The sequence below is a fragment of the Cavia porcellus genome, unplaced genomic scaffold, assembly GCF_034190915.1.
Source record: "Cavia porcellus strain 051 isolate PalLab524CR breed Dunkin Hartley unplaced genomic scaffold, mCavPor4.1 scaffold_1, whole genome shotgun sequence".
Classification (NCBI taxonomy): Eukaryota; Metazoa; Chordata; class Mammalia; order Rodentia; family Caviidae; genus Cavia; species Cavia porcellus.
Window position 1 is genome coordinate 107806246 of NW_026947484.1, and position 24395 is coordinate 107830640.

At 37.3% G+C, this 24395-nt stretch overlaps 1 protein-coding gene and 2 pseudogenes across 5 annotated transcripts in view; 2 read left to right on the forward strand and 1 right to left on the reverse strand.

Annotated features, from left to right (window-relative positions):
• The window catches only part of Ctxnd2 (cortexin domain containing 2), a 42950-nt gene extending 28677 nt beyond the window's left edge, over positions 1-14273 (forward strand). For 2 of the 5 annotated variants that reach the window (XM_063252919.1, XM_063252909.1), the window contains exons 2-3: positions 11634-11663; positions 13860-14273. In XM_063252919.1, coding sequence (XP_063108989.1) covers positions 13937-14104 — 168 coding nt within the window. In that variant the 5' untranslated portion in view covers positions 11634-11663; positions 13860-13936 and the 3' untranslated portion in view covers positions 14105-14273. Of the gene's footprint in view, positions 1-11633; positions 11665-13859 lie in introns of those variants that run through there. The other 3 variants (XM_063252923.1, XM_063252914.1, XM_063252907.1) reach the window with 2 other exon arrangements.
• Positions 9670-9761, forward strand: LOC111754304 (U6 spliceosomal RNA; annotated as a pseudogene).
• On the reverse strand, positions 13726-13864 carry LOC111754357 (small nucleolar RNA SNORA40; annotated as a pseudogene).
• Positions 14274-24395: the final 10122 nt, after the last annotated feature.

A 24395-nucleotide genomic window follows, 5' to 3' on the forward strand; every position in this document is an offset into this window, starting at 1 on the left:
CTGGAGGCTGGTGGCCAGGATGCCATAGGGGTTGCCCACAGCTGCAGATGGAAAAAATGTAAAACTTCCTCAGAATGTAGAGGTCTACATCACAAAAATGGAAGGGTAGCGATGAGCCTGTCAGGAATGTGACTTTTCAGCAGGTTATACAACACCTGACATGGATAATTGGATAAAACTGCCTGGGTGTCAACATATGACAAGTTCAAAATGCAATTTATCTCCACTTAAACTAAATTTTCTTTTCTTTTTTTTTAAAATAAACTAAATTTTCTATGAAGAAATTAAATTGCACATATAAGCAGCACAGAAAAGAAATAAGCACTTCTTCATGGAATTAAGTTCACTTATTTATTGCCATTTGAAAAAGTTCACTTTGGTCCCCTAGGAGTGCATTTAGAAACTGAATATAAGGCCATATTAATATATCTCTTCCATCCTCAAAAAAAGAGGTGACAGTTCCATATGGGTTTTGGATACTGCAATCTTTGCATACTGTTTAGTTTTCTGGGAAAACTCTTTGCATGTGGAAAGAAAGATTAAAATTGATTATTACACAGATAAAATTTATAACCTCTCACCCAAGATTACTTACTATACTGTTTAAAAGTTAAAACAAGGCTACTTTTGTAGAGGAGAGCATTTATAATACAGTACATTGTATGAATACCATGGGTAAGGAGGACCTTTTGCTTAAGACCCCAGTATCACGCCACATGTCAGTAGTCCCAGCACTGAGCAGGCTGAGGCAAGAGGATCCCTCTGAGATGGAGGCCAGCCTGGACTTACCTAGTGAGACTTTGTTAAAAAGCCAAAAAAAGAAAAAATAAGTAATGAAAATTAATTCTACTTAATGTTCAGATATTTTATGGCAAAGTATGTTTTTATTTGCTCGGAATCCATTAAAAGGAGGAATGAGTTGTTAGTAGAATGGTTAGTCCTCCAAAAACTGTACCTCTCCAAGGAAATGGTAAGATATGAAAGTGTCCCAATGTATTTAGTCATCGATATCTTGCCAGTAATTACAGTCAGGGGTGAGAGTAAGCAACAGTATATTTTGGTTATAAATTTAATGTTTTATTTCTTCAAATGAAACAGTATGGAAGGATTTAAAGTGAAATTTTCCTTACCATCTTACACCCAATTCTTTTTCTTAGTGATAAGCATGGCTAGCAGTTTATGCAAATTCTTTGACTTTTTTTGAGCATATGTACCAAAATGGAGAATTTAACTTTTGTTTGTTTTTTTTTAATGAAAAAGCTCCTGCTAGCTGTGTTTATTTTGCATTCTGCTTGTTTAATGCAGTATGTTAAGGATATCTTCCTATGTCAGTACATACAGATCTGTCACATTCCTATAAATGACAACATAGCTTATTACCTTATAATGACAAAATGTGTGCCTTTTATCATCTTGCCTATGCTTTTAAGAATTGTACCAAATACAATGTCACAGGAGTAAAAATGCATGCTTTTTTATGTTTTCTTTGGCTTCTAGTTGAACTAAACTCTATCAGAAAAGTAGAAATTGGTGCTCAGATTCAGAACTATGTTCTGCAATGAGCTGCAACCTGACTACGTAATAGGATGTTACCTAAAAATGTAACATCACCTTTCGAACCCAGTGACTCTGATAAGTCCTTTTCAAGTATGTTGGATCATCTTTTCACACTTGGTGACTGATTGAGAGGTAGATGTGACATACTGGAAACTTGCAAAAGTGTGCACAGTGTCACAGCTACATACAGTATTTCCACCATGCAGATATCATAGATGTAAGCAGTTTTAAAAACATAGATGAAAAATACAGTAAAATTACCACCAGATGAGTTTAGCCAAGCACACTCACATACACCTGTAATCCCAGAATTTGGAAGGCTGAGTCAGGAGGATCACTGGAAGTTCAAAGCCAGCCTGGACTTCGTAGAGAGATCCTGTCTCCAAAAAAAATGAGTTCTGAATGTTTATTACCTTTGTCTTTAATTCAAATTTTATTTTAAGTTTTAAAGTAAGATAACTATGTTTAAAACCAGCCTGTAATAGTCCTAAAAATGTAATACTAGTTGTTTTGGCACACTGGTATAAGCATCACTATTCTGTGGTTTTCTTTTGTGCTGGGTGTGTCTCCTCCCTGGTATGGAAAGTTTCTTGTGGGTCAGGGAACTGTTTCTGACCTTAATCCCTAACAGAGGGTTTGGCATATTGTAAGTACTCAGTACACAGTTGATGAATTAATGTTCTTAAATTAAAAAAAAAATTTTAAAGTACCTTTCAAAACTGATTTTTTTTTTTTTTTTTTTTTTTTTTTTGCGGTACTGGGGATTGAATTTACGACCTTGTACTTGCCAGGCAGGCACTTATGCCGCTGAGCTAAATCCCCAGCCCTTTAAAACTGATTCTTAAAAAAATAAAAAATAAATACAAAACTGATTTCTGAGTACAGTTCAGATATATAGAAACAAATACCTAGTTGTGAAAATATCAATACTACATATTATATATTTTTCTCAAAATGTTTTCTTAAACAGAAATTACTTTCTCCAAGTATAAGCATCTGATGGAAAAACCATGTTTTTGGTCTAAAGAGGAAAAAAATAATGATGGAAATCTACAATTCCATACTTCCTGTAGTCATTAAAATTAAGTCCACTAGTGGTTTATTGCATGTCTGTGTCACAGTTCTAAAAGAGCCTAGGAATTTATTTTACTTGTTCATTTGTGAAATTATTTTTTTGTGGAAAACACTTAAAATACTGAAGTGGGGGCTGGGGATTTAGCTCAGCGGCATAAGCGCCTGCCATGCATGCAGGCAGTCGTGAGTTCGATCCCTGGTACTGATAAAAACGAAAAAGACAAAAAAAAAAAAAAAAATACTGAAGTGAAAGACCTCTAATAACAAAAACTATAGTGCTTTGAAGAAGGAAATGGTATAGGACATCAGAAAATGAAAAGATATCTTATGTTCTTGGGTAAGTGAAACCAAGATGGTCAAAATGGCCATATTTCCAAAATTGATAGACAAATTTAATGTAATTTCAATCAAAATTCCAGCAGCATCTTTCACAGAAGTGTAGAAAACAATCCTAAAATTCATACAGAACCAGAAGATCCCGAGAATAGCAAAATCAATCCTGAGTAAAAAGAGCAAAATGAGAGACATCATAATCCCAGGCCTAAAGTTCTATTACAAAGCTATAGTGATAAAAATAGCATGATATTGGCACAAAAACAGACACGAGGATCAGTGGAACAGAATAGAGGTTGCAGAAACAATCCCAAGTACATTCAACTACTTGATTTTTAACAAAGGAATCAAAAACATATACTGGAGAAAAAATAGCCTCCTTAGTAAATGGTGCTGGGGAAACTATCCACAAGCAGAAGTTGGAATCTAGACCCATATATCTCACCATATGGTAAACTAAAATCAAAATGAATCAAAGAACTAAATGTTTAAAAAGAAGCATGTAACCTGATGGAAGACAAAATAGGTAAAACTCTTAAAGGCATGGACATAGAAAATGACTTTCTCAACATAACTCCTGTTGAAATAGTGCCAAGAATCAACAAGTGGAATCTTATCCAATTGGAAAGCTTAAGAGTAAGAAATCTGAGAAAAGTATCACAGAGAGCAGAACTTTCAGTTCAAAAGGCACACTAAACCCTACTCACACACACAGAACCTGAATGAGCATATGTTCTGCGACTGGATTAATACCAGACTTCTGGCTTCTAATTACTGCAATTAGTGACAGAAAATGGGGGGGGGGGGTGGAAATAAATTTGAGGTAGAACTATGGGGCTCCTACTAGCTGGGAAAAACATGGAGACAAAGAAAACAAAACATGATTGCAGAGGTTTTAACCTGGATTGTTCGATTTTAGTATATGTGATAGTACGAATAGCTATTTTGAAGAAAACAACACATCATAAAAGCTAGTGCTGATTTAATATCATCTTGTTTTGAAGTCCCATGAAGCTGTTGTACATCAGTTTCCACTAGCTTTAACATGTTGTATTTTGAGCAACTATCTCTAAGATGATAATGTGAGGGGATTTAGCTCAGAGGCATAAGCGCCTGCCTTGCAAGCAGGCAGTTGTGAGTTCGATCCCTGGTACAGATAAAAAGGAAAAAGACAAAAAAAAAAAAAAAAAAAAAGATGATAATGTGTAATCTATTAACTGGTGATTTCTTACTGATTTTTTTTTGTAGTTCTGTATTACTTGTACCCTTACACCACTTTGTTTTGTTTTGTTTTTTCTCTTTCCTTTTAAATAAAATTTAAAAAAAAACATGTTGTATCTTACTATATTTTACTATATGCGATAGTATAAACAAAATTTTTTATAGGCAAAGAGATAATATAGAAACCGTTGTTCGTTTTCTGTTAACTGGTTCCAAATACCCTGCAATTCTTTAATTCTCTTGAATGGCTTCCCACTGTCTTGATATGCTTGATGCTATAGTATACAAAGTTACACTCAAATAATTCAAGGAAAGAGGCACTATGGTGACTATTATTATGTTAGATTATCTGGGGGTGAAACACAATGATGCTTAAATTGTTCGGTTCTGACCTGTGTTGTTCTGTTACAATGTCCTCTTTTATCTCAATCTCCACCCTTTTTTAAAAAATTAATCTATTTTTTCTTATTTTTTTTCAATTAAGGGAAAACTAAATTAAAAAATAGTGGGATATACTATAGTAACTTTTTTGTTTTCCTATTAACCTGATTTGAACCCCAGTATTTCTCTCCCCATCTTGTTCTGTCTGATTCTACTATATTCTATTTTGTTTGATAAAATCAAGTTTGAGGGTATAGGCAACCACTTTGAAGGCAGAAAGATTTACTATGATGCCCATTATGGTTTGACTATTATCTTCTTTGGAAGTCCTGTAAGGTCTCCAGTGTAGGTTTATTAGTCTTGTACTGTACTGTTTTAATCAATTCTATTATACCTGATGATATCGGCAACTCTTTTTAAAAATAGCAAGAGGCACTATGGTAACCATTTTTGATCACCTGATATTCTATTTTTACATCATGGACTATGCCCATCCTTCTGTTCTAACCGACTCTGTTCTGTTTAGTCATGTTAGGTTTTATTCTCTTTAAAAAAAGTAATAAGAACTGTGGGAGTAAAAAAACCCAAAAAGTGTAATTGTTATTGTAAAAAAGAGAGGAAAGGAAGATGGTCTAAGGGACATAACTGCATGTATGTCTGAGTGTGTAGGATGGAAAAACATATTACTGATCTTTTTGTTGGATCATTGAACGGAACTGTCTGTAGTCTCACTGTATGAATGTCCACTTTGTATGCTTTAATTTTGTAATTTGGACAACTGTTTCTAAGATGGCAATGTGTAACCTATTAACTGGCGATTTTTTTTTTTTTTTTTTTGTCTTTTTCCTTTCTATCAGTACTGGGGATCGAACTCACAATTGCCTGCTTGCAAGGCAGGTGCTTATGCCCCTGAGCTAAATCCCCAGCCCCAGAGGAAAAGCTCTTAAAAAGTAATGTAAACAAAATAGAAAAGAGACCACTGTGTCCTAAACCATGGCCAACATATAAAGCTTGAGCAAAATAGAATACGTTTGTTTTACCCATAAAATACAGAGGAAAAATACCAACAATTTCAACAGCTTTCTCAAAAATAAAAAGTTACTGTCTCTTCCCAGCCCTTTTCACTCCCTCTACGGTGAATATTGACTAAGTATCTCAAAAACGGTGTATAGTCACTTGTTTTGCTCTGCCTAGTTCTGAGGTTTCTCTTTGCAATGTTAAGAGTACTTCCTATCTATTGATTAGCTTTGGACTTTACACCATGACTGTAGTGAGACAGTCTTATTTTATACCCTGTTGTATCTGTCTTGTCAACTCTTATGCTTTTCATTGGTTTTTAGAAAATCTGGTTATCATGACAGGAGCTTTAATTTATTTATTTATTTTTTTAAATGTCCTTTTAGGGCTGGAGATTTAGCTTAGTGGTGTAAGTGCCCACCTGGCAAGCACAAGGTCATGAGTTTGATCCCTAGTACCAAAAGAAGAAAAAAAAAAAGCCCTTTTACCTGGGCATGGTGCTACACACCTATAATTCCAGCACTAGAAAGGCTGAGGCAAAAAGATTGACCCAAATTCAAGGCTAGCCTGGACTACATAGTGAATTTAAGGCCAAGTGCATAGCCAAATCCTGTCTCAAGAAAAAAACAAAAACATATCCTTTTATCAGGACTTTATACCATCTATCCAGTCCATTTACACAGGGGCCCAGGAAGTGGCCATAAGAACCCAGTGTCAAGGATGCTAAATACAGCTTATCCTGTTGTCCCAGAATTATGCTCCTCTCTCCAAGTAAGGACATGAGGCAGTAAACATCCCTTCTGTTAGAATGAGAGTTGCATCCTTTGGAGCCAGGACTCTCCACATCTTAAAAAGAGGAGATATGGTCAAACACATTTCTACCAACTCCTCTCCTCACTCCACCACCAAATATATAAAGGACAGAGCCAGGCATGGTGGTACATTCTTGTAATCCCAACAACTCTGGCTGAGACCAAGGATTGCAAATTTGTTTTGGAGGGGTTTTGTTTTGTTTTCAGGCCGGCCTTGAAATCATTATATAGCACAGGCCAACCTCAAACTCGTGGTCCTCCTGCATCAGCCTCCCGAGTGCTGGAATTACAGGCATGTACCACCACACCTGGCTAGGATCTGAAATTAGAGCCCATCCTGGAAAACATGAATTGAGTGAGATCCTTTTCAAGAGTGCTTCAGCAGGAAAAGAGTTTCTCTGAGATTTGATGTCTAGTATTGGATTATAGCAACATGAGGAAGAGAAAAAGGAAGGCAGTGGATCCCCGAGATCCAGCACAGCTCTGAAGAGAGAACTGAAGTCCATGGGGAGAGCAAAGAGAGAGACCTCAATGCAGAAGAAGGAGATAGAAAGTGGCACTTTCTCCCTGAGCCGTGACTTACTGCAAGGAGGGGTAGCTCAGACTGTGGTGAGGCGGTGGCAGGGTGACCACTGACAACCCTAGAGGCCTCCACAGAGAAATGCATTAGCTGAGCAGAGCAGTGGATGCAGTGGACAGCCGCGGCTGGTGAGTTATTCTGGTTCTGAAGTCCCCCAGAATGGCCAGTAGCCATCTTGTGTGGGGCCAGCTGAGCTCAGAACTCAGAATCCCTGTCAGCTGGCTCCATCTAGTGGCTTCCATGGTCAGGGTGAAGTGGAACTTCCTTCAAGTCAGTAAACGGTCAGGTAGCTGAGTTCAATTAGGCATGAGGTACCCTGAGTGTTGCAGGTTAAACAAATCAAGTTCCCACCTCAAAGCCAGAAACCAGCCTGAATTTCAGTGGAACTCCAGGGCAAGCTTGCTGGGATTATCCGCTACCCTGCCATAATCTACCACTCTTTTGCTAGAGATTAATCAACATGGATCTGGGCTTGTTGAGGTCTGTGCCTAGATCCCCAATCCCCCAAATGAGTGCACAGCGAAGACCAAAGGAATGAGACAAGTGGCATGATCTTCAGGACTCCAAGAGGAATAAAATCCTGTGCAGAGTTCATAATTCTGATAGCTGACTGACCAGCTGTCCCTGGGTGACCTGTATTTATTCAAAACAAGGAAGAAGTTGACGTGGAAAATGCAGGAAACCAAATGATGCCAATTAAGGAAAACTATCCTAGGAGAAAGTCTCCAGGTGGCTCAGCTGTGGCCTAACTGCTCCCACTGGTAGAGTTCTGTCTACCAGTGAGAGTAGAGACATGCCTTGAAGTGGACGTTTTTTCTTATTTTCTTGTTATTCATTTTTGTTTTGTTTTCTCTCTTCTTGTTTGTTCTTATTTTCATATGAATGTGAACACTGTTTCTAGTTTTTTTCTAGTTCCTAGTTGTTGTTCTGTTCTTTTTTTTTTTTTTTTTTTTTTTTTTTCGTTTTTATTGGTACCAGGGATCGAACTCACAACTGTATACTTGCAAGGCAGGCGCTTATGCCGCTGAGCTAAATCCCCAACCCCTTCTGCTCTTGTTTTTATGTCTTCCTCCTCTCTTTTCTGTCTTCACCACCAGTCTCCCAAAGTTGGTGTCATCTCCTTTTGTCTGCCAGATTTGCTTCTAATCTCGTCTTCTCCTTTTATTTCTGTTTTTCCCCCAACCTCTTTTAAATGTTCTCCCTCTTCAGCTAAAATTGTCATACTGAGGGCATCTTTACCATATATAATTTTCTGATTTGTTTTAGATTTTGTTATACAACCAAAAATCTAGTTCATATGACTAAAGGTGATAAATTAATACTTATGAAAAAATTAAAAGAGAGGGGATATAGCTTGATAAGATGGCCCTGGGTTCAGTACTGAGGGGGAAAAAAGTGCACTAGGACCAGGGATGTATCTCAGAGGTAGAGCACGTGTGTAGCATGCACAAGGGCTTGGTTTTGATCCCCAGCATTGAAAAGAAAAAGCAAAAAGAACTTATAGGGCAAATAGGACTGGTCCTTACTGGTGGCCTTATTTGCCTTATGGAATATTATAGTTTTTGTGACATAATAATATTATTTATTCCAAGGCAGAAAAGTGCTTCCTCCTCTCCCCACTCCAAAGATAAGGACATTTCAAGTGAGATGCTAGTAAGATCAGTAAGACTGCAGGAGGGAAGAGTCTCATGTCATTCCCCTGGATGGGTGTTCAGAACCTGCCAGCCCACTCTAATCAGGGTTGAATAAAGCAAGAGTGTGTGACATTTAACTTGCACAACAAGAAAGCTGGTTTTTAGCTAGGTTTTTGAAGGTAGAAAGCCCAATGGAATAATTTGTACCACCAGCATTTGTAGGTCCCTTAGTAAAGTATGTTTTAAAAGAAAATGTGGCCATCACTCCTGCCATCCATCCCAGTTTGAAATCTCTTGAAGGAGTTCAAGTGTCTCAGAAGAAGCGGGAGGAATAGGAGAAGCCAAGAAGCCAATGTACCAAGCAAAGGATATCCAACCCGAGTTTAGAATGAGAAATTAGGGAACTGGTAACACCTGGCAATACCAGGGATCATCAGCAACAGAAAAGTACAGGGTGAAGATAAACACTATTCAAGGGGGGAAAAAAGGCTGGATGTAGTGGTGCATACCTATAATCCCAGCACTTGGGAGGCTGAAGCAGGAGGATCACTGAGAGTTGGAGCCCAGTTTGGGCTACATAGTGACATTCTGCTCTAACAAAAATTTTAATTAATTAATTAAACAGCTACACATGGCTGGGTTTAGTGGCACATGCCTGTAATCCCAGTATTCAGGAGGCAGAAAGATCACTACAAGTTCAGGGCAAGCCTAGGCTACATAGTAAGTTCAAGGCCAGCCTGAACTACATGGTGAGACCCTGTCTCAAAACACACACACACACATACAAAGTACACACACAAAGCACACAAAACAAAACTCTATAACACACACTTCACTTAGAAACCATCACACTTAACTAGAATAAAGCCTCCTACTCACAGTTGGCAGCACCTGAGTCCATTAAGTGGTGAAACAACACAGCATCAACTTCCTTTCTCCTTGAAGAGAGCTAGAACTCAAAATCTAGTAGTCAAAAAATAAACAAGAAAAACGAAACAAACCCTCCCAAAATTCTAAATCCTCTATATGATTAGAAATTTAAAATAATTGAACTAAGCTGTCTTTAAATAAATAGTTTTAATTGGAGTGAATAGATTAGCATGGCCCCTGCACAAGGGTGACACGCAAAGTCGTGAAGCTTTCCAGATTTTAAAAAGAAATAGTCTTAGGGCTGAGGATATAGTTCAGTGGTAGAGTACTTGCCTTGCATGTGCAAGGTCATGGATTTAATTTTCAGTCAGGAAAAAAGTCTTAAAATAGTTTTGCAGTTGTAATTCAATACATCTCAACCATTTAAAATGTGTAATTCATGGTTTTAATATATTCATCACCCCAAATTTAGAACATTTTCATTCCCTCAGAGAGAAACCCACTAACCCTCTCTCTAACCAGCTCCCCGCAACATTCACCCCTACATCGAGCCCTATGCAACCATTAATTTGGCTCCTATCTCTGTAGACTTCCCTATGATAGGCTTTTTTGTCACTGAGCATAAAGCTTCAGGGTCACATGTAACACATATCAATACTCTGATCCTTTCTGGCCAATAATAGCCCACTGCATTATCCATATTTTGTTTATCCATTCTTAAATTAATGGCCAGATGAATAATGTGGCTATAAACATTTTCATAAAAGTTTTGGGGGGACATATGTCTTCATTTCTCTTGGGTACAACCATAGGAGTACAATTGCTGGATTACATAGTAACTATGTTTAACTCTTTGAGCAACCTGCAGGTTATTGTCCAAATTGCCTGTCTTTTTTACATTCTTACTAATGATGGATCTAGTTATTTCTTTACATATTTACCAACATTTATATTTATATTTATCTAGCTATTACTGCTGCTGCTGCTTCTTTTTCTGCTTCTTTTTCTTCTTCTTCTTCTTCTTCTTCTTCTTCTTCTTCTTCGTCTTCGTCTTCGTCTTCGTCTTCTTCTTCGTCTTCTTCTTCTTCTGCTTCCTCTTCCTATCCCTCTCTTCTTCTCCTTCTCCTTCTCCTTCTCCTCCTTCTTCCTTCACCACTGGGGATTGAACCCAGGGCCTTTGCACTAGATTACATAACAAGAACTTTTTTTTCTTTAATTTTGAGATAGGGTCTCACTAAATTACCCAGGTTGGGCTCAAGCTTGTGATCTTTCTGCCTCAACATTCCAGAGTACTGGGGTTATAGACCTGTTTCACCATGCCAGAGCCTACCTTTTTAATTTCAGGCATCATATGGGCATGAAGTGATCATAGTTTTCATTTGTATTTCCCTGATAAAAGTGATTTGAGGTTTTTTTTGTTGTTGTTGTTGTTGATTTTCCTTTTTGAGACAGCATCTCACTATGTAGTTCAGGCTGGCCTTGAAGACACTACATAACCCAGGTTGGCCTCCAACTCATGGTGATCTTCCTGTGTCAGCCTCCTAAGTGCTAGGATTACAGGCATGCACCATCATGCCTAACCTGATTTGGGTATTTTAAAGTTGTTTGATAACCATTTCAATATCTTCTTTAGAAAAATTTCTGTTTAGATCCTTTGCCAAATTTTTAATTGGTTATCTTTTTATTATTTACATATTCTAGATACAAATCACTTATCAGATATATGACTTACAAAATTTTCTCACATTCTGTAGATTGTCTTTTCAATTTCTTGATAATGTCTTTTTGGTTTTTGTTTTGTTTTGGAGACAGGATCTCACTAAGCGGTTCTAGCTGGCCTCAAACTTGCTATGTAGCCCAGGCTGGTCTTGAACTCATGGCGATCCTCCTGCCTCAGCCTTCCAAGTACTGTGATTACAGGATAATATATTTTTAAACACAAAACTTTTAAATTTTGGTGTTTTCTAGCTTATTTCTTTTTTTTTTTCTTTTGGGTTTTTTGTTGTTGTCTTGGATTTTTTGGTATTGGGGATTGATTCCTAGGCTTCACACAGCAGACACAAACTCTGCTATGGAGTTATATTCCTAATTTCTTTTTTTTTTTTCTTTCTTTTCTCTTACTTTCTCTATTTCTTTTTTTCTTTCTTTTTCCAGGAATTGAACACAGAGCCCCATGCATGAGTGGTAAGTGTCCTATCCATGCTTTTTCTTTTGTTGCTCATGTTTTGGGTGGTTTCTTTGCTTGTTTGTTGCAGAACTAGGGCTTGAAACCAAGCGCACTTTATCACTGAGCTGTATCCCCAGACTTTTAAAAAAAATTTTGTTTTGAGACAGGGTCTTGCTAAATTGCCTAGACTAGGTTCCAATTTATAATCTTCCTGCCTCAGCCTCCAAGAATACTAGAACTACAGGTGTCTACCACAACTCCTGGATTTTGGTATAATCTCTTAGTGATTAAGAATTCTTTCCCAAATCCTACATCAAAATTAGTTACTCTATATTTTCTTTCTTTTGTGTTAATTTTCCTGTATGATCTAAAGTAACGGGTCCAACTTCACTCTTTCACATGTGGCGGTCTTGTTGCCCCAGAACCACTTATTTTCTTTTTCTGCTGAATGTTCTTGGCAGCCTGTTCTTGAGAACTCCTTGATTATTAATAATATGGGTTTATTTCTATGCTTCCAATTCTATTCTATTGATCTATGTGTCTATGTTTATCCAGCATCATACTGTTTTGATTTCTGTAGCTTTATAATGAGTTTTGAAGTTGGGAAGTATGTATTATGACTATATTCCTTTCCAGACTTCTTGTGGTGAGTTAAATTTTAATAACTAAAATTGATTTCTTCTGGCATGTACCTGATTTTTCATTATGAGAATGACAATGCAGTAAAACAGGAATCAGGAAAAAAATTGGGAATCTCAGGAATAATTAGAGAAAGTTTGGCCTTCACTCAGAATTGAGATATTGCAAATGGTTTTACCTGGATCTTGCAGAGCAAGGCAGCCCCAGCTGATTTCTGGATTACATAAACTTACTCAGTATGGGTCAGCTTTCCATCACTATAATGAAATACCAGACATAGATTACTGATGGAGTACAGGGAGGTTCACAATTCTGAAATTCCAGTCCAGGACTTGGAGACCATATTTGTTTGGCTCTCTAATGAAGGCGCATATCATGGCGAGAGCTTGTACTAGATGTGTGCTCCCAGCTCAAGCCAAGAAACAGAGACAGAGGAGGGGGGACCCACAGTCCCTTTCATAGTCTTGCTATGTAGTTCAGGCTGGCCTTGAACTCACCAGGTGACCTCCCACAGCCTAACAACCTCCCACTAGGCCTAACCTCCATAGCATCTCCAAATACTATATTCCTGGAGACCAGTACTTTATATGTGAACCTTTGGGGGACTCTCATGAAAACCATAGCGCTAGCCAGGCATGGTAGTACACAATTGTAATCCCAGCACTCAGGAGGCTGAGGCAAGAGGACTGTTGCAAGTTCAAGGCCAGCCTGGTCTACAAAGTGATCTCAAGGTCAACCTGAACTGCAAAGTGAAGACCTGCCTCAAAAAGACTGAAAAAAAGAAAAAAGCATGGCCCTTATGTTTTGCCTTGGGGAAAGTCTTCAGATAATATATGCTTTTATGTACATACAAATCTTTTTAGCCATCTATGTTGGCCTTCTCAATTTCATAAATGCTTCTTACGTAAATCTTGATAAGCTGGTCCTGGTGGTACACACCTGTAATCTCAAACATCAGAGGCTGAGGCAGCAGGCTCACCGTGATTTTGAGGCCAACCTGGACTACATAAAATGGGTTCAAGGCCAGCCTGTACAACTACGGAACAAGACCCTCTCTCTCAAAAAAAATAAAATAAAATAAATGATTTTTTTCCCAACCCTTGGCCCCTTTTTGGTTTCTACCCAGTGTTATCAGGAAATACACACCCACACCCACACACACACACACACACACACACATATTAATAAACTTATTTTCTCCTCTTTTTTTTCTTTTTTTGAGATTTTGCTCATATCCTGGGCTTTATTTTAACTTTAGTCTCCAAATAAAACTTAAATGATTAACACGTTCCATCATTTTAAATCGTACTGGGTTATCATCAGTGTTAGTTTTTGCTTTATTTTCTGAGCAGAGTCTCACCACATAGTCCAGGCCTCATTCCTGTCGCCTCCAACTCAGGAATCACAGGATCCCGGGCTTGCATCCCTGTGCATGGCAGTAATTTTCCTTTTTATTTGTGTCAAAATTCATACCAAACAATGAGTTCTGGGTTGCAAAAGAGAATTGTTTCTTACCCCTGTCCATTAAATTTTAGTCTCCAAGTTAAGACCATGTTTTGTCTTCTTTTGTCTAGGAATATGACAAATTGGAAGACACACACACCTGAGGAGGTAGCTGCAGCTGGAAAACAGTAAAGAGCTGCCTGTCTCCATGGAAGAGTCACATCTGTCCAGCAGTATTGATGTAGACAAAGGCTTTGCCATTGCCTTTGTTATTGTTCTGTTTATCTTCCTAATCGTGATGATTTTTCGGTGTGCCAAGTTGGTGAAGAATCCCTACAAGGCCAGCTCCCCAAGCACAGAGCCGTCTTTGAGCTGAAGTAGGGGGAAGCCTCCTCTGCAGCCCCTCACAAGAGTTAAAATCTCTCACACAGACTTTTACCTCCCTGACTCTACATTACTGTGCCTTCATCTCAGCCTCCTCACTCTGGCCCTCCACAACGGGGCTGTCAGAGTGAGCTGAGAATAATAAAGAGAGATGAAACCCACGTCAGTTTTTATCACTCTTCTTTGGAGAAACGATTGCTAAAGGGGGAAAGAGACAAGTCAAACTCATGGGTAGAGTAAGCTCATGAGTCCAGTTTCTAGTGTCCTTAAGACGGGGCAGTGGGCTACAACTTTATGATGCAGTGTTATATTATCATTATTCTTGGTAACACCCTTCTAAAGTAGAAGCTGTCTTGGAATAGCAGACTTCAGGGCTTCCTTTAGTTACTGAAATGTAAGATAAGCAGGAGCTGATAATCCTATAATAACTCTCATAAGGGTATTTCATTTTATATTATTTTAGTTTTGAGATAGGGTATTGCTATGTAGTTCAGGCTGGCCTTGAACTTACTGTGTAGCCAGGTTGCTCTCCAACTCCCCGTGAGCCTCCTGCCTCAGCTTCCCAACTGCTGGGACTACCAGGTATGTGACCATACCCAGCCAGTGTGAAGTTTTTCAAAACCCACTATCCTTCTGAAGTAGGCAAGCCTCTATGGTAGAGAACTAATTTGCCTTAGTTAAATACCAATTACTAAACCAAAATTGTTTCATCTATAAAATAACATGTGGCTGGCAGTGGGCCCCCAAAAGATAAGTCTACATTCTAACTACCAGCACTTACATTTTTTACTATTTATTATACATTTATAATATATTTTGGGTATTATTATACATTTGTTTATTATACATTTTGGGTACGTATAATGGTCACTTTCATCACAGTGAATTTATACCTGTGCATGACATAACTTCATTCTTTTTTTTCATCATTCCCTTGTGCTCCCTTCAACCCCTCTTCTCCTCTTTATTTACAAAAGCTTTGTTTCTATTTTTTCTTTTTTATCATTTTTCTCTTTTCCTTCCCTTCCCCTTCTCCCTTTCCTCGTGCCTCTTCTCATTTGAACATTTTCTTCCTAATACACAATATCTATTATACATTTTGATTTTTATTTAAACTTTTTTTTTGTCTTTTTCCTTTTTATCGGTACCGGGATCGAACTCACGACTGCCTGCTTGCAAGGCAGGCGCTTATGCCCCTGAGCTAAATCCCCAGCCCCTTTATTTAAACTTTTGGTTTCTCACACCAGAGAAATAATGCAGTATCTACACATGTGTCTGATTTATATCACCTAAGACTGTGGGGGGTTTTTTTGTTTGTTTGTTTTGTTTTGTTTTTATTGGTACCAGGGATTGAACTCACAACTGCCTGCTTGCAAGGCAGGTGATTATGCCGCTGAGCTAAATCCCCAGCCCGAGATTGTGGTTTTGAGGTGTATCCATTTAGCTAAAAATGTCTCAAGTTTATCCTTCTTTCTGGCTGACTAGTACTCCATTATATATATATATATATATATATATATATTTTTTTTTTTTTTTTTTTTCTAAACCTTATCCATTTGCCAGCTGATGAGCATTTGAGCTGTTTCCAAAATTTGGTTATTACAAACTGTGCCATTATAAACATGGTTGTTCGTATGTCACTGTGGAATGATACTTATAAATCCTTTTAGGAAGATACCAAGAAGGGGAACACCTAGGTAGAATGGAACTTCTAATTCCATTTTTTTTTATAACTCTCCACAATGATCACAGTGCTGGCACCACTCTACACTCCCACCAACAGTGGACAAGGGTTCCTCTTTCCCCACAGTCCCACCAGCACTTATTGTTGGTTAATCTCTTGATAGTAGCCATTCTTTCTGGGGTGAGATGGAATCTCAGCATTGTTTTAATTTACATCTCTTAAATGACCAGTGGTGTTGAACATTTTTTGTGTATTTATGTGCTGTTCATACTTCTTCATCTGAGAAGTGTGTATTCATCTCAGATGCCCATTTTTTAATTGTGCCTTTGAATTTGGAGGTCTGAATTTTTTGAGTTCTTTGTATATTCTAGGTATTAGTCTTTTGTCTGAGAAACAGCTGGCAAAAATATTTTCTCACACTGTGCATTGTCTCTACTCTGTTGGTGATTATTTTTGCTGTGCAAAAGCTTTTTAATAAGATGAGATCCCAGGTGTTGATCCTTTGTGAAAGTTCCTGTGTGATTGGGGTTTTGTTCATAAAGTCTCTGCCTACACCAATGTCTTCAACAGTTCTACCTATTCTATCTTAGAGCAGATTTAATGTTTATGTTTTAATATTTAGACCTTTGATTCATTTCAATTTTAGTTTAGTGTGTGGTAATCCTCAGCATGTGGAAAGCCAATTTTTCCAGCACCATTTGTTCAATGAAGGTGTTTCTGCATCTTCTGAACTGTTCCACTGATCCTCAGGTCTGGCTTTTTGGTTTGTTTCTTTGTTCATTTGTTTTTACCAGTGCCACACTGTTTTTTTGGTTTTTTTTTTAATCACAGTAGCTTTGTAGTATATTCAAGTCAGGGATTGTGATGCCCCTCCAACTTGCCTTTGTTGCCCAGAATTGCTTTTACTATTACAGGTTTCTTGTGATTTCAAATGAATTTTAGGATTGCTTTCCCTAGTTCTGTGAGATACGTTGCTGGAATTTTGATTGGGATTGCATTAAATCTGCATAACAATTATCTTTCCGTTTTCTGATGGCCTCTCCCACCTCCTTTTTCAGAGTACTGTAGTTTTCAATGTAGAGATCTTTTACTTGCTTCATTACATTGATCCCAAGGTATTTCATTTTTCTAGATGTTATTGCGAAGGATGGTATTTCCCTAATTTCTCTCTCAGTGAGTTTGTTATTTGTGTACAGCAAGTCTATTGATTTTTGAGTATTGACTTTGTAACCAGCTGCACTACTGAATTTGGTTATTAAATCTAGAAGGGTCGAGGAAAAAGCTCAGTAGCACAAGCGCCTGCCTTGCACGTGGAAGGTCCTGAATTTTATTCCTAGTACCAAACAAAAAAAAAATTTAAATCTAGAAGTCTTTTGGCATAGTTTTTGAGTTCTTCTATAGAGAATATCATCCAAAATCACTGATAATTCAATTTCTTTCTTGCCTATCCTTATTCCTTTTATTTTTTTCTCTTGTCTAATTTTTCTGGATAATATTTAAAGAACTATATTGAAGCCGGGTGTGGTGGCTCACGCCTGTAATCCCAGCATTCGGGAGGCTGGGGCGGGAGGATCATTGCGAGTTCAAGACCAGCCTGGGCTACAAAGTGAGCTCAAGGCCAGCCTGAACTGCATAGCGAGACCCTGTCTCAAAAAAAAGATAAAAAGAACTATATTGAATAAAAGTAGACAGTGGATGTCCTTGTCTTGTTCTGGACTTTAGAATAAAAGTTTTCAGCTTTTGTTCATTTAGCACAATGTTGGCTGTTGGTTTGTAGTAGATGGCTTTTATCAGTTTGAGATAAAACCATCTATTCCAATTTTCTGCAGGGTTTTTAACATGAATGGATGCTAGACTTTGTCAAAAGCTTTTTCTGTATCTTTTGAGATGATCATATGATTTTTGTCTTTGGCTCTGTTAATATGATGCATGACATTTATGGATTTACATTTTTTTTTTTTACTTTTTTTTTTTTTCGGTACTGGGGATCAAACTCACGACCGCCTGCTTACAAGGCAGGTGCTTATGCCTGCTGAGCTAAATCCCCAGGCCCACAATTTACATATGTTGAACCATCCCTGTATCCCTGGGATGAACACCACTTGATCATGGTGTACAATCTTTTTGATGGTTTTCTGCAGTCTTGTTTGCTGGTATCTTACTGAGGATTTTGTATCAGTGTTCATTAGGGAGATTGGCCTGTAATTCTTTTTCTAGTTGGGTCCTTCTCTGGTTTTGGATTCAGTGCTTGCTTCCAGGAATGAATTTTAAAGTATTGTTTCTCTTTCAATTTCGTAAAAGAGTTTGAGAAGTAGTGGTGGTAGGTCTTCACTAAGTTTCTTATAGAATTCAGTAATGAATTCATCAGGACCTGGGCTTTTCTTTGCTGATAGGTTTTTAATTACATCTTCAATCTCATTGATTGATATTGGGCTATTTAGAATCTTTATATTTTCTTAATTCAGCTTTGGTAATTCATATGTATCTAAGAATCTGTCCACTTTTTCTGTATTTTCCATCTTATTAGAATACAAGTTTTTCTGTGAACACAATAAGATTCATTATGATGCCCATTCCGGTTGATTATTATCTTCTTTTAAAGTCCTGTAATGTCTCCATGCTTTGGTTTTATTTTTTACTGTTTTGTTCAATTTTATTATAACTGGCAATTCTTCTTAAAATAGCAAGAGGCAGTATGGTAACCATTGTTGATCACCTTGTATTTTGTTTTTACATTATCTATTATGTCCATCCTTTTGTTTGACTGACTCTGTTCTGATATGTCGCATTTGGTTTTACTCTCTTCAAAAAAAGTAGTAAGAACTGTGGGAGTAATAAAACCTAAAATGTGTAATTGTCATTGTACAAAAGAAAAGAAAGTGCTCTAAAGGTTATAACTGCATATATGTTTAAGTGTATAAGATAGAAAACTATATTACTGAGTTTTTTTGGATCATTAAACAAAACTTTGCACTCTCACTGTTTGAAAGTCCACTTTATATGCTTCAGTTTTGTAACTTGAACAACTATTTCTAAGATGAGAATATGTAATCTATTAACTAGTGATTTCTTACTGTTTATTTTTTAAATTTTGTCTTACTTGTACCCTTTTTCTGTTTTTTTTCTTTTTCTCCTTAAAAAAAAAAGAATACAAGTTTTCAAAGTAGGTATAGATTTTCTGGATTTCTGCAGTGTCTGTTGTGATTTTTGACATTTTCATTTCTAATTGCATGGATTTGAGACTTTTCTTTCCTTTTTTAAATAAAGTTGGCTAAGGGTTTGTCAATTTTATTTAATCTTTCAAAGAACTAACTTTTCAATTCATTGATTCTTTATATTGTTTTTCTTTTAGACTCCAGTGTGTTGATTTCTGCTCTAATCTTTATAATTTCCTCTCTTGTACGAGCTTTTGGTTTTGCCTGCTCTTTTTTTTTCCTAGAAGTTTGCAGTTCAACATTAAGTTGTTTATGTGCATTTGCTCTGTTTTCCTGATAGGGGTATTTACTGCTATAAATTTCCCTAGGACTGCTTTCATTGTGTCTCACAAGTTCTGGTATGTTGTATTGTTATTGTTCAACTATAAAAATGATCTAATTTCTTACTTAATTTCATCTGTAACCCATTGGTTGTTCAGTAGGGTACTATTTAATTTCCATGTATTTATGAAGTTCTTGGGATTTCCTTTGGCATGGACTTAGCATGGACGATCATGTGGTTTTTGTCCTTGGTTCTGTTAATATGGTATATTACACATTTATTGATTTGCATATGTTTAGCCATCCCTGCATTCCTAGAGTGAATCCTACTTGGTCATGGTGTGTAATCTTGATGACTTGCTGAATTCTTCTGAATTCAGTATCTTATTGAGAATTTGTGGGACTATGTTCATTAGGGAGTTTAAACTGTAGTTCTCTTTCTTAGTTGGGTCCTTCTCTGGTTTTGGTATCAGGGTAATGCTTATTTCCAGGAATGAATTTAGGAGTATTGCTTCTTTTTAATTGCATTCAAGAATTTGAAGAGTAACAGCATTAAGTCTTCTCTAAATTTCTTGTAGAATTTGGCAGTGAATTCATCAGGGCCTGGGCTTTTCTTTGATAGTAGGTGTCTTAGTTACTTTTTACTCGTCGTTGAGACAAAATACCTGATGCCCAAGTTGGGAAAGGAAAGGTTTATGTCTTACAGTTTTTGGAGGTTTCAGTCCACACTCACTTGGCTCCCAGGCAGGCGGGCATGGCTGGGCCACCTTTCATGGCAGCTGCAAACAGCAAGCCAGAACCCGCAAAGAGCAAGACACACCTTCTTCCTGCCATTACATCACATCCTGGCTCTACCCCTTTGTGGGTGGAGCACTGACACCATTAATCCAAGCACTAGACAATGAACGAATAACAGATGTACAATTCAAACTCACGAGGCCTGGGGGACGCAGACATAAACCATGACAGTAGGTTTTTAATTACATCTTTAATTTTGATTGATATTCATTTATTTAGAATTTTTGTATCTTGTTGATTCAGATTTTTAATTTATATGTATCTAGGAATCTGTCCATTTCTTTTGCATTTTCTATCTTATTTAAATACAGTTTCTCAAAGTAGATATAGATTATCTTCTGGATTTCTTCAGGACCTCTTGTAACTTCACTCTTTTTATTCTTAATTGTGTGGATTTGAGTCTTTTCTTTCTTTTTTTATAATGTTGGCTAAGGGTTTGTCCATTTTACTTAATCTTTCAAAGAACCAACTCTTCAATTCATTAATCTTTTCAATTGTTTTCTTATTTCCATTGCATTAGTTTCTGCTCTCATATTTGTAATTTCTTCCTTAATATGAGCCTTGAACTTGGCTTACTCTCCTTTCTCTAGAAGCTTGAAGTGCAATGTAAGTATTTTATTTGAGGTTAGTCTGTTTGGCTGGTATAGGTATTCACCATCATAAATTTACTCATAAGACTCCTTCCATCATGTCCTGCAAGTAGTGGTATGTTGTATTGACATTATTGTTAATTATAGAAACTCTGATTTCTTTAAAATCATCTGTGACCTATTGGTTTTTCAGAAGAGTATCATTTAGTTTCCATGTGTTTATGACATTCTTGTGTTTCTTTTGCCGTTGATTTCCAATTTCATTGCACTATGGTCTTATAATATGCATAGGATAGTTTCAATTCCTTTGCATTTACTTAAACATATTCTATTAGCTCGTATATGATCTACTTTGTGAACATCCTGTGTGCAGCTGAGAGGAATATGTATTCTGATGTTGTAGGGTGGAATACCTCTACTAAGTCCATTTGTTCAAAAGTTTGGTTCAGCTCTGACATTGTATCGTTGATTTTTCATCTAGTTGATCTGTGTATTGGTAACAGTGAGGTAGAGGTCACCAGTTATAATTGTATTAGTACTTATTTGATTTTTCATGTCCCTTTGTGATAATGGGGTATCAAGTACCCTCCCATTATACCTGTATTATTGTTTATTTATATTGGTAACACTGTGATATTGACGTCATCTATTACAATTGTATTAGTGCTTATTTGATTTTTCATGTCCTTTTGTGACAATGGCGTGTTAAGTTCCCCCAATATTATTGCTTATTTGGTTTTTCATGTCTATTAAGATTTGTCGGGGCTGGGGATTTAGCTCAGCGGCATAAGCGTCTGCCTTGCAAGCAGGCAGTCGTGAGTTCGATTCCCGGTACTGATAAAAAGAAAAAAGACCAAAAAAAAAAAAAAAGATTTGTCTTGGGCTCAGTGGCACAAGCAAGTGCCTGGCAAGTGCAAGATCATGAGTTCAACCCCCGGTACCAAAAAAAAAAAAAAAAAAAAATTGTCTTACATAGTTGGGTGCTCCCAAATTTGGTGCATATATATTTATGATTACAATCTCTTCCTCTTCAAGTTTTCCCCTAATAAGTATGTAGTGACCTTCTTTATACTTTTGAACATTCTTGGTTTGAAGTTCACATTGTCTGCAAACAGAGTAGCTGGCCCTGCTTCTTTCTGGTTTCCTGTCTCATGGAGTATTGCATTCCATCATTTGACTTTTAGTCTATGAATTTCCTTTTGAGTTAAATGTGTTTCTTGGGGCTGGGGATTTAGCTCAGTGGTATAAGCGCCTGCCTTGCAAGCAGGCAGTCCTGAGTTCTATCCCTGGTACAGATAAAAAGGAAAAAGACCAAAAAAAATGTGTTTCTTGTACACAACATGTTGCTAGATTTTGTTTCTTAATCCGCTCTGCCAGTCTGTCTCCTTTTATTGGTGAGTTGAGACCATTTACATTGATGGATGTAACTGATATATACTGACTTATCCTTGTCATGTTATCTTTCTGTTGTTGGTTTTCTACTTTTTCTGTTTAATTGATTGCTCTGCGTAGAGGTTTCTTTCAGTTGTTCTTAGAATTGTAGTTATCTTTATCTCTTTCTATAGTATTTTTCAGTACTCTTTGTAGTGATGATTTGGTAGTCATGAATTTCTTCAGTTGCTCTTTGTCATGGAAGTATCTAATTTCTCCATCAATTTTGAAAGATAGTTTTACAGGGTACATCAATCTAGTTTGGAAGTTGTTTTCTTTCAGGACTTGAAATACTTCACTGCAAGCTCTTCTTGACTTGAAGGTTTGTGTTGAGAAGTCTGCCATGATTCTTTTTTTTTTTTTTTTTTTTTTTTTTTTTGGTACTGGGGATCGAACTCATGACCCTGCGCTTACCAAGCAAGTACTTGAACCGCTGAGCTAAATCCCCAACCAAGTATGCCATGATTATGACAGGCTTTCCTTCATAGATGATCTGTTTCTTTTCTCTGACAGCTTTTAGTATTCTGTTGTTGCGCTGAATTTCTGAGATCTGAATTATTATATGCCTAGGTAAAGATTTATTTTGGAATTTTGGTATTTTGGAGGCTCTATATGCCTCACTTAACTGTATATCAGATTCTTTTCCCGTGTTTGGAAAATTTTCTGCTATTATTTTTGAAAATATTCTGCTTATGTTATCTGTGCTGACCCTTGCTTTTTTATTGACATCTATCAATCTTATATTGTTATTCTTTGCATCATCTTGCAGCTTTTGAGTTGTTGTTTCCTGGTTTTTTGTTATTTTTAAGAGATCTTTTCTTTCATGATCATAAGCTTCTATCCTGTCTTTAAGGTGTGAGAGTCTATCTTAGCTTCATTCAAGCAGTTTTGCCAGCTTTTAATGGAATTTTTAATTTCCTGACTATCCCCAAATCTGTTTCATGCATTCTAATTCTGTCTTACATTATTCATTCAAAATTTCCATAATTTTATGTTCCTCTATTTTTTTGTGTCTAGGTTGTCTTAAGATACACTCAAAATTTCTTTCATGTTGTCATTTTTTTTAACCTGGGAGATTATTTCTGACCTGATTTCCTCTATAGCTTCATTGAGTTGTTTCTTTACTTCAGTTGCTATCATTTCAGAAAGTTCAGTTGTGCAATTTCCAGGGTCTTCCATTTCAATGTCTCCTGGGTTTGTTCTTGGTGGGCTGGAGGACTGAGACTGAATCTTGCTCTTTGCATTTGTCATTTTCTACTGGGACCTGTGTGACTGGCCAGGCATCCTTCTGATGGATTGCACTGTAATGCTACACCAGGCAGAGCTTCAATTCTCTGATATCCATGTGGTTAGCCAGGGTGCACCCCCAAACTATGGTGCCAGAGCCTTGTGTTGTGATAGGCAGAGCTCAAAATCTTCAGGACCAATCGGTTAGGCTGGTCACTGCCTGATGGATGGCTCTGGTGCTCTAGCTGGTCGGGGCTTGGTACCTCTGTAACCTGTGAGCCTGGCCAGATGTTCTCCCAATGGATTGTGCTGTGACACTGGGCTGGGCAGAGCTCAGATCCTCCATGCAGCTGGCAGGGATGCACCCCCTGAGTATGGCTCCAGGGACTTGCACCTGACTTAGTGGAGTTCAAAACCTCTGGGACTCAAGTGGCTAGCCAGGACACATTCCTGGATTGTGGCATTGGGGCCTTGTGCCTGTCTGGGTAGAGTTTAGAACCTCCTAGATCCAGGCAGTTAGCTGGGATGCACCCCCAGAGTGTGATGCCAGGGCCTTGCATCTGTCTGGGCGGGCTTTCATCCATTAATATTTGTTTTATATAGTTGGATGAACAGGAATTTTTGCATATATATTTATGATTTTTATCTCTTCCTCTTGGATTCTTTGCTTTACAAGGATGTAGTAACTTTCCTTATCTCTTTTAATCAGTCTTGGCTTGAAATCCACTTTGTGTATAAATAGAAAAGCTACTCCTGTTTTTTTCCAGGTTATTGTTGCATGAAGTATTGTTTTCCATCCTTTGATTTCCAGTTTATGAATTTCCTTTTTAATAAGATATGTTTCTTACATGCAGAATATTGTTGGATCTTGCTTCTTGATCCATTTTGCCAGTTTATTTCTCTTTTTTTTCTGTTTCTTTCAATTGGTGAATTGAGCCTGTTTACATGAATACTTATATCTCATATATTGTCATGTTTTTTTTCTGTTGGTGATTTCCTTTTTTCCCCCTCTGTTTATTTGCCTCTCTTGGTGGATTTATTCTGCTGAGATTCATGGAGTTGTAATTTTCACACCTC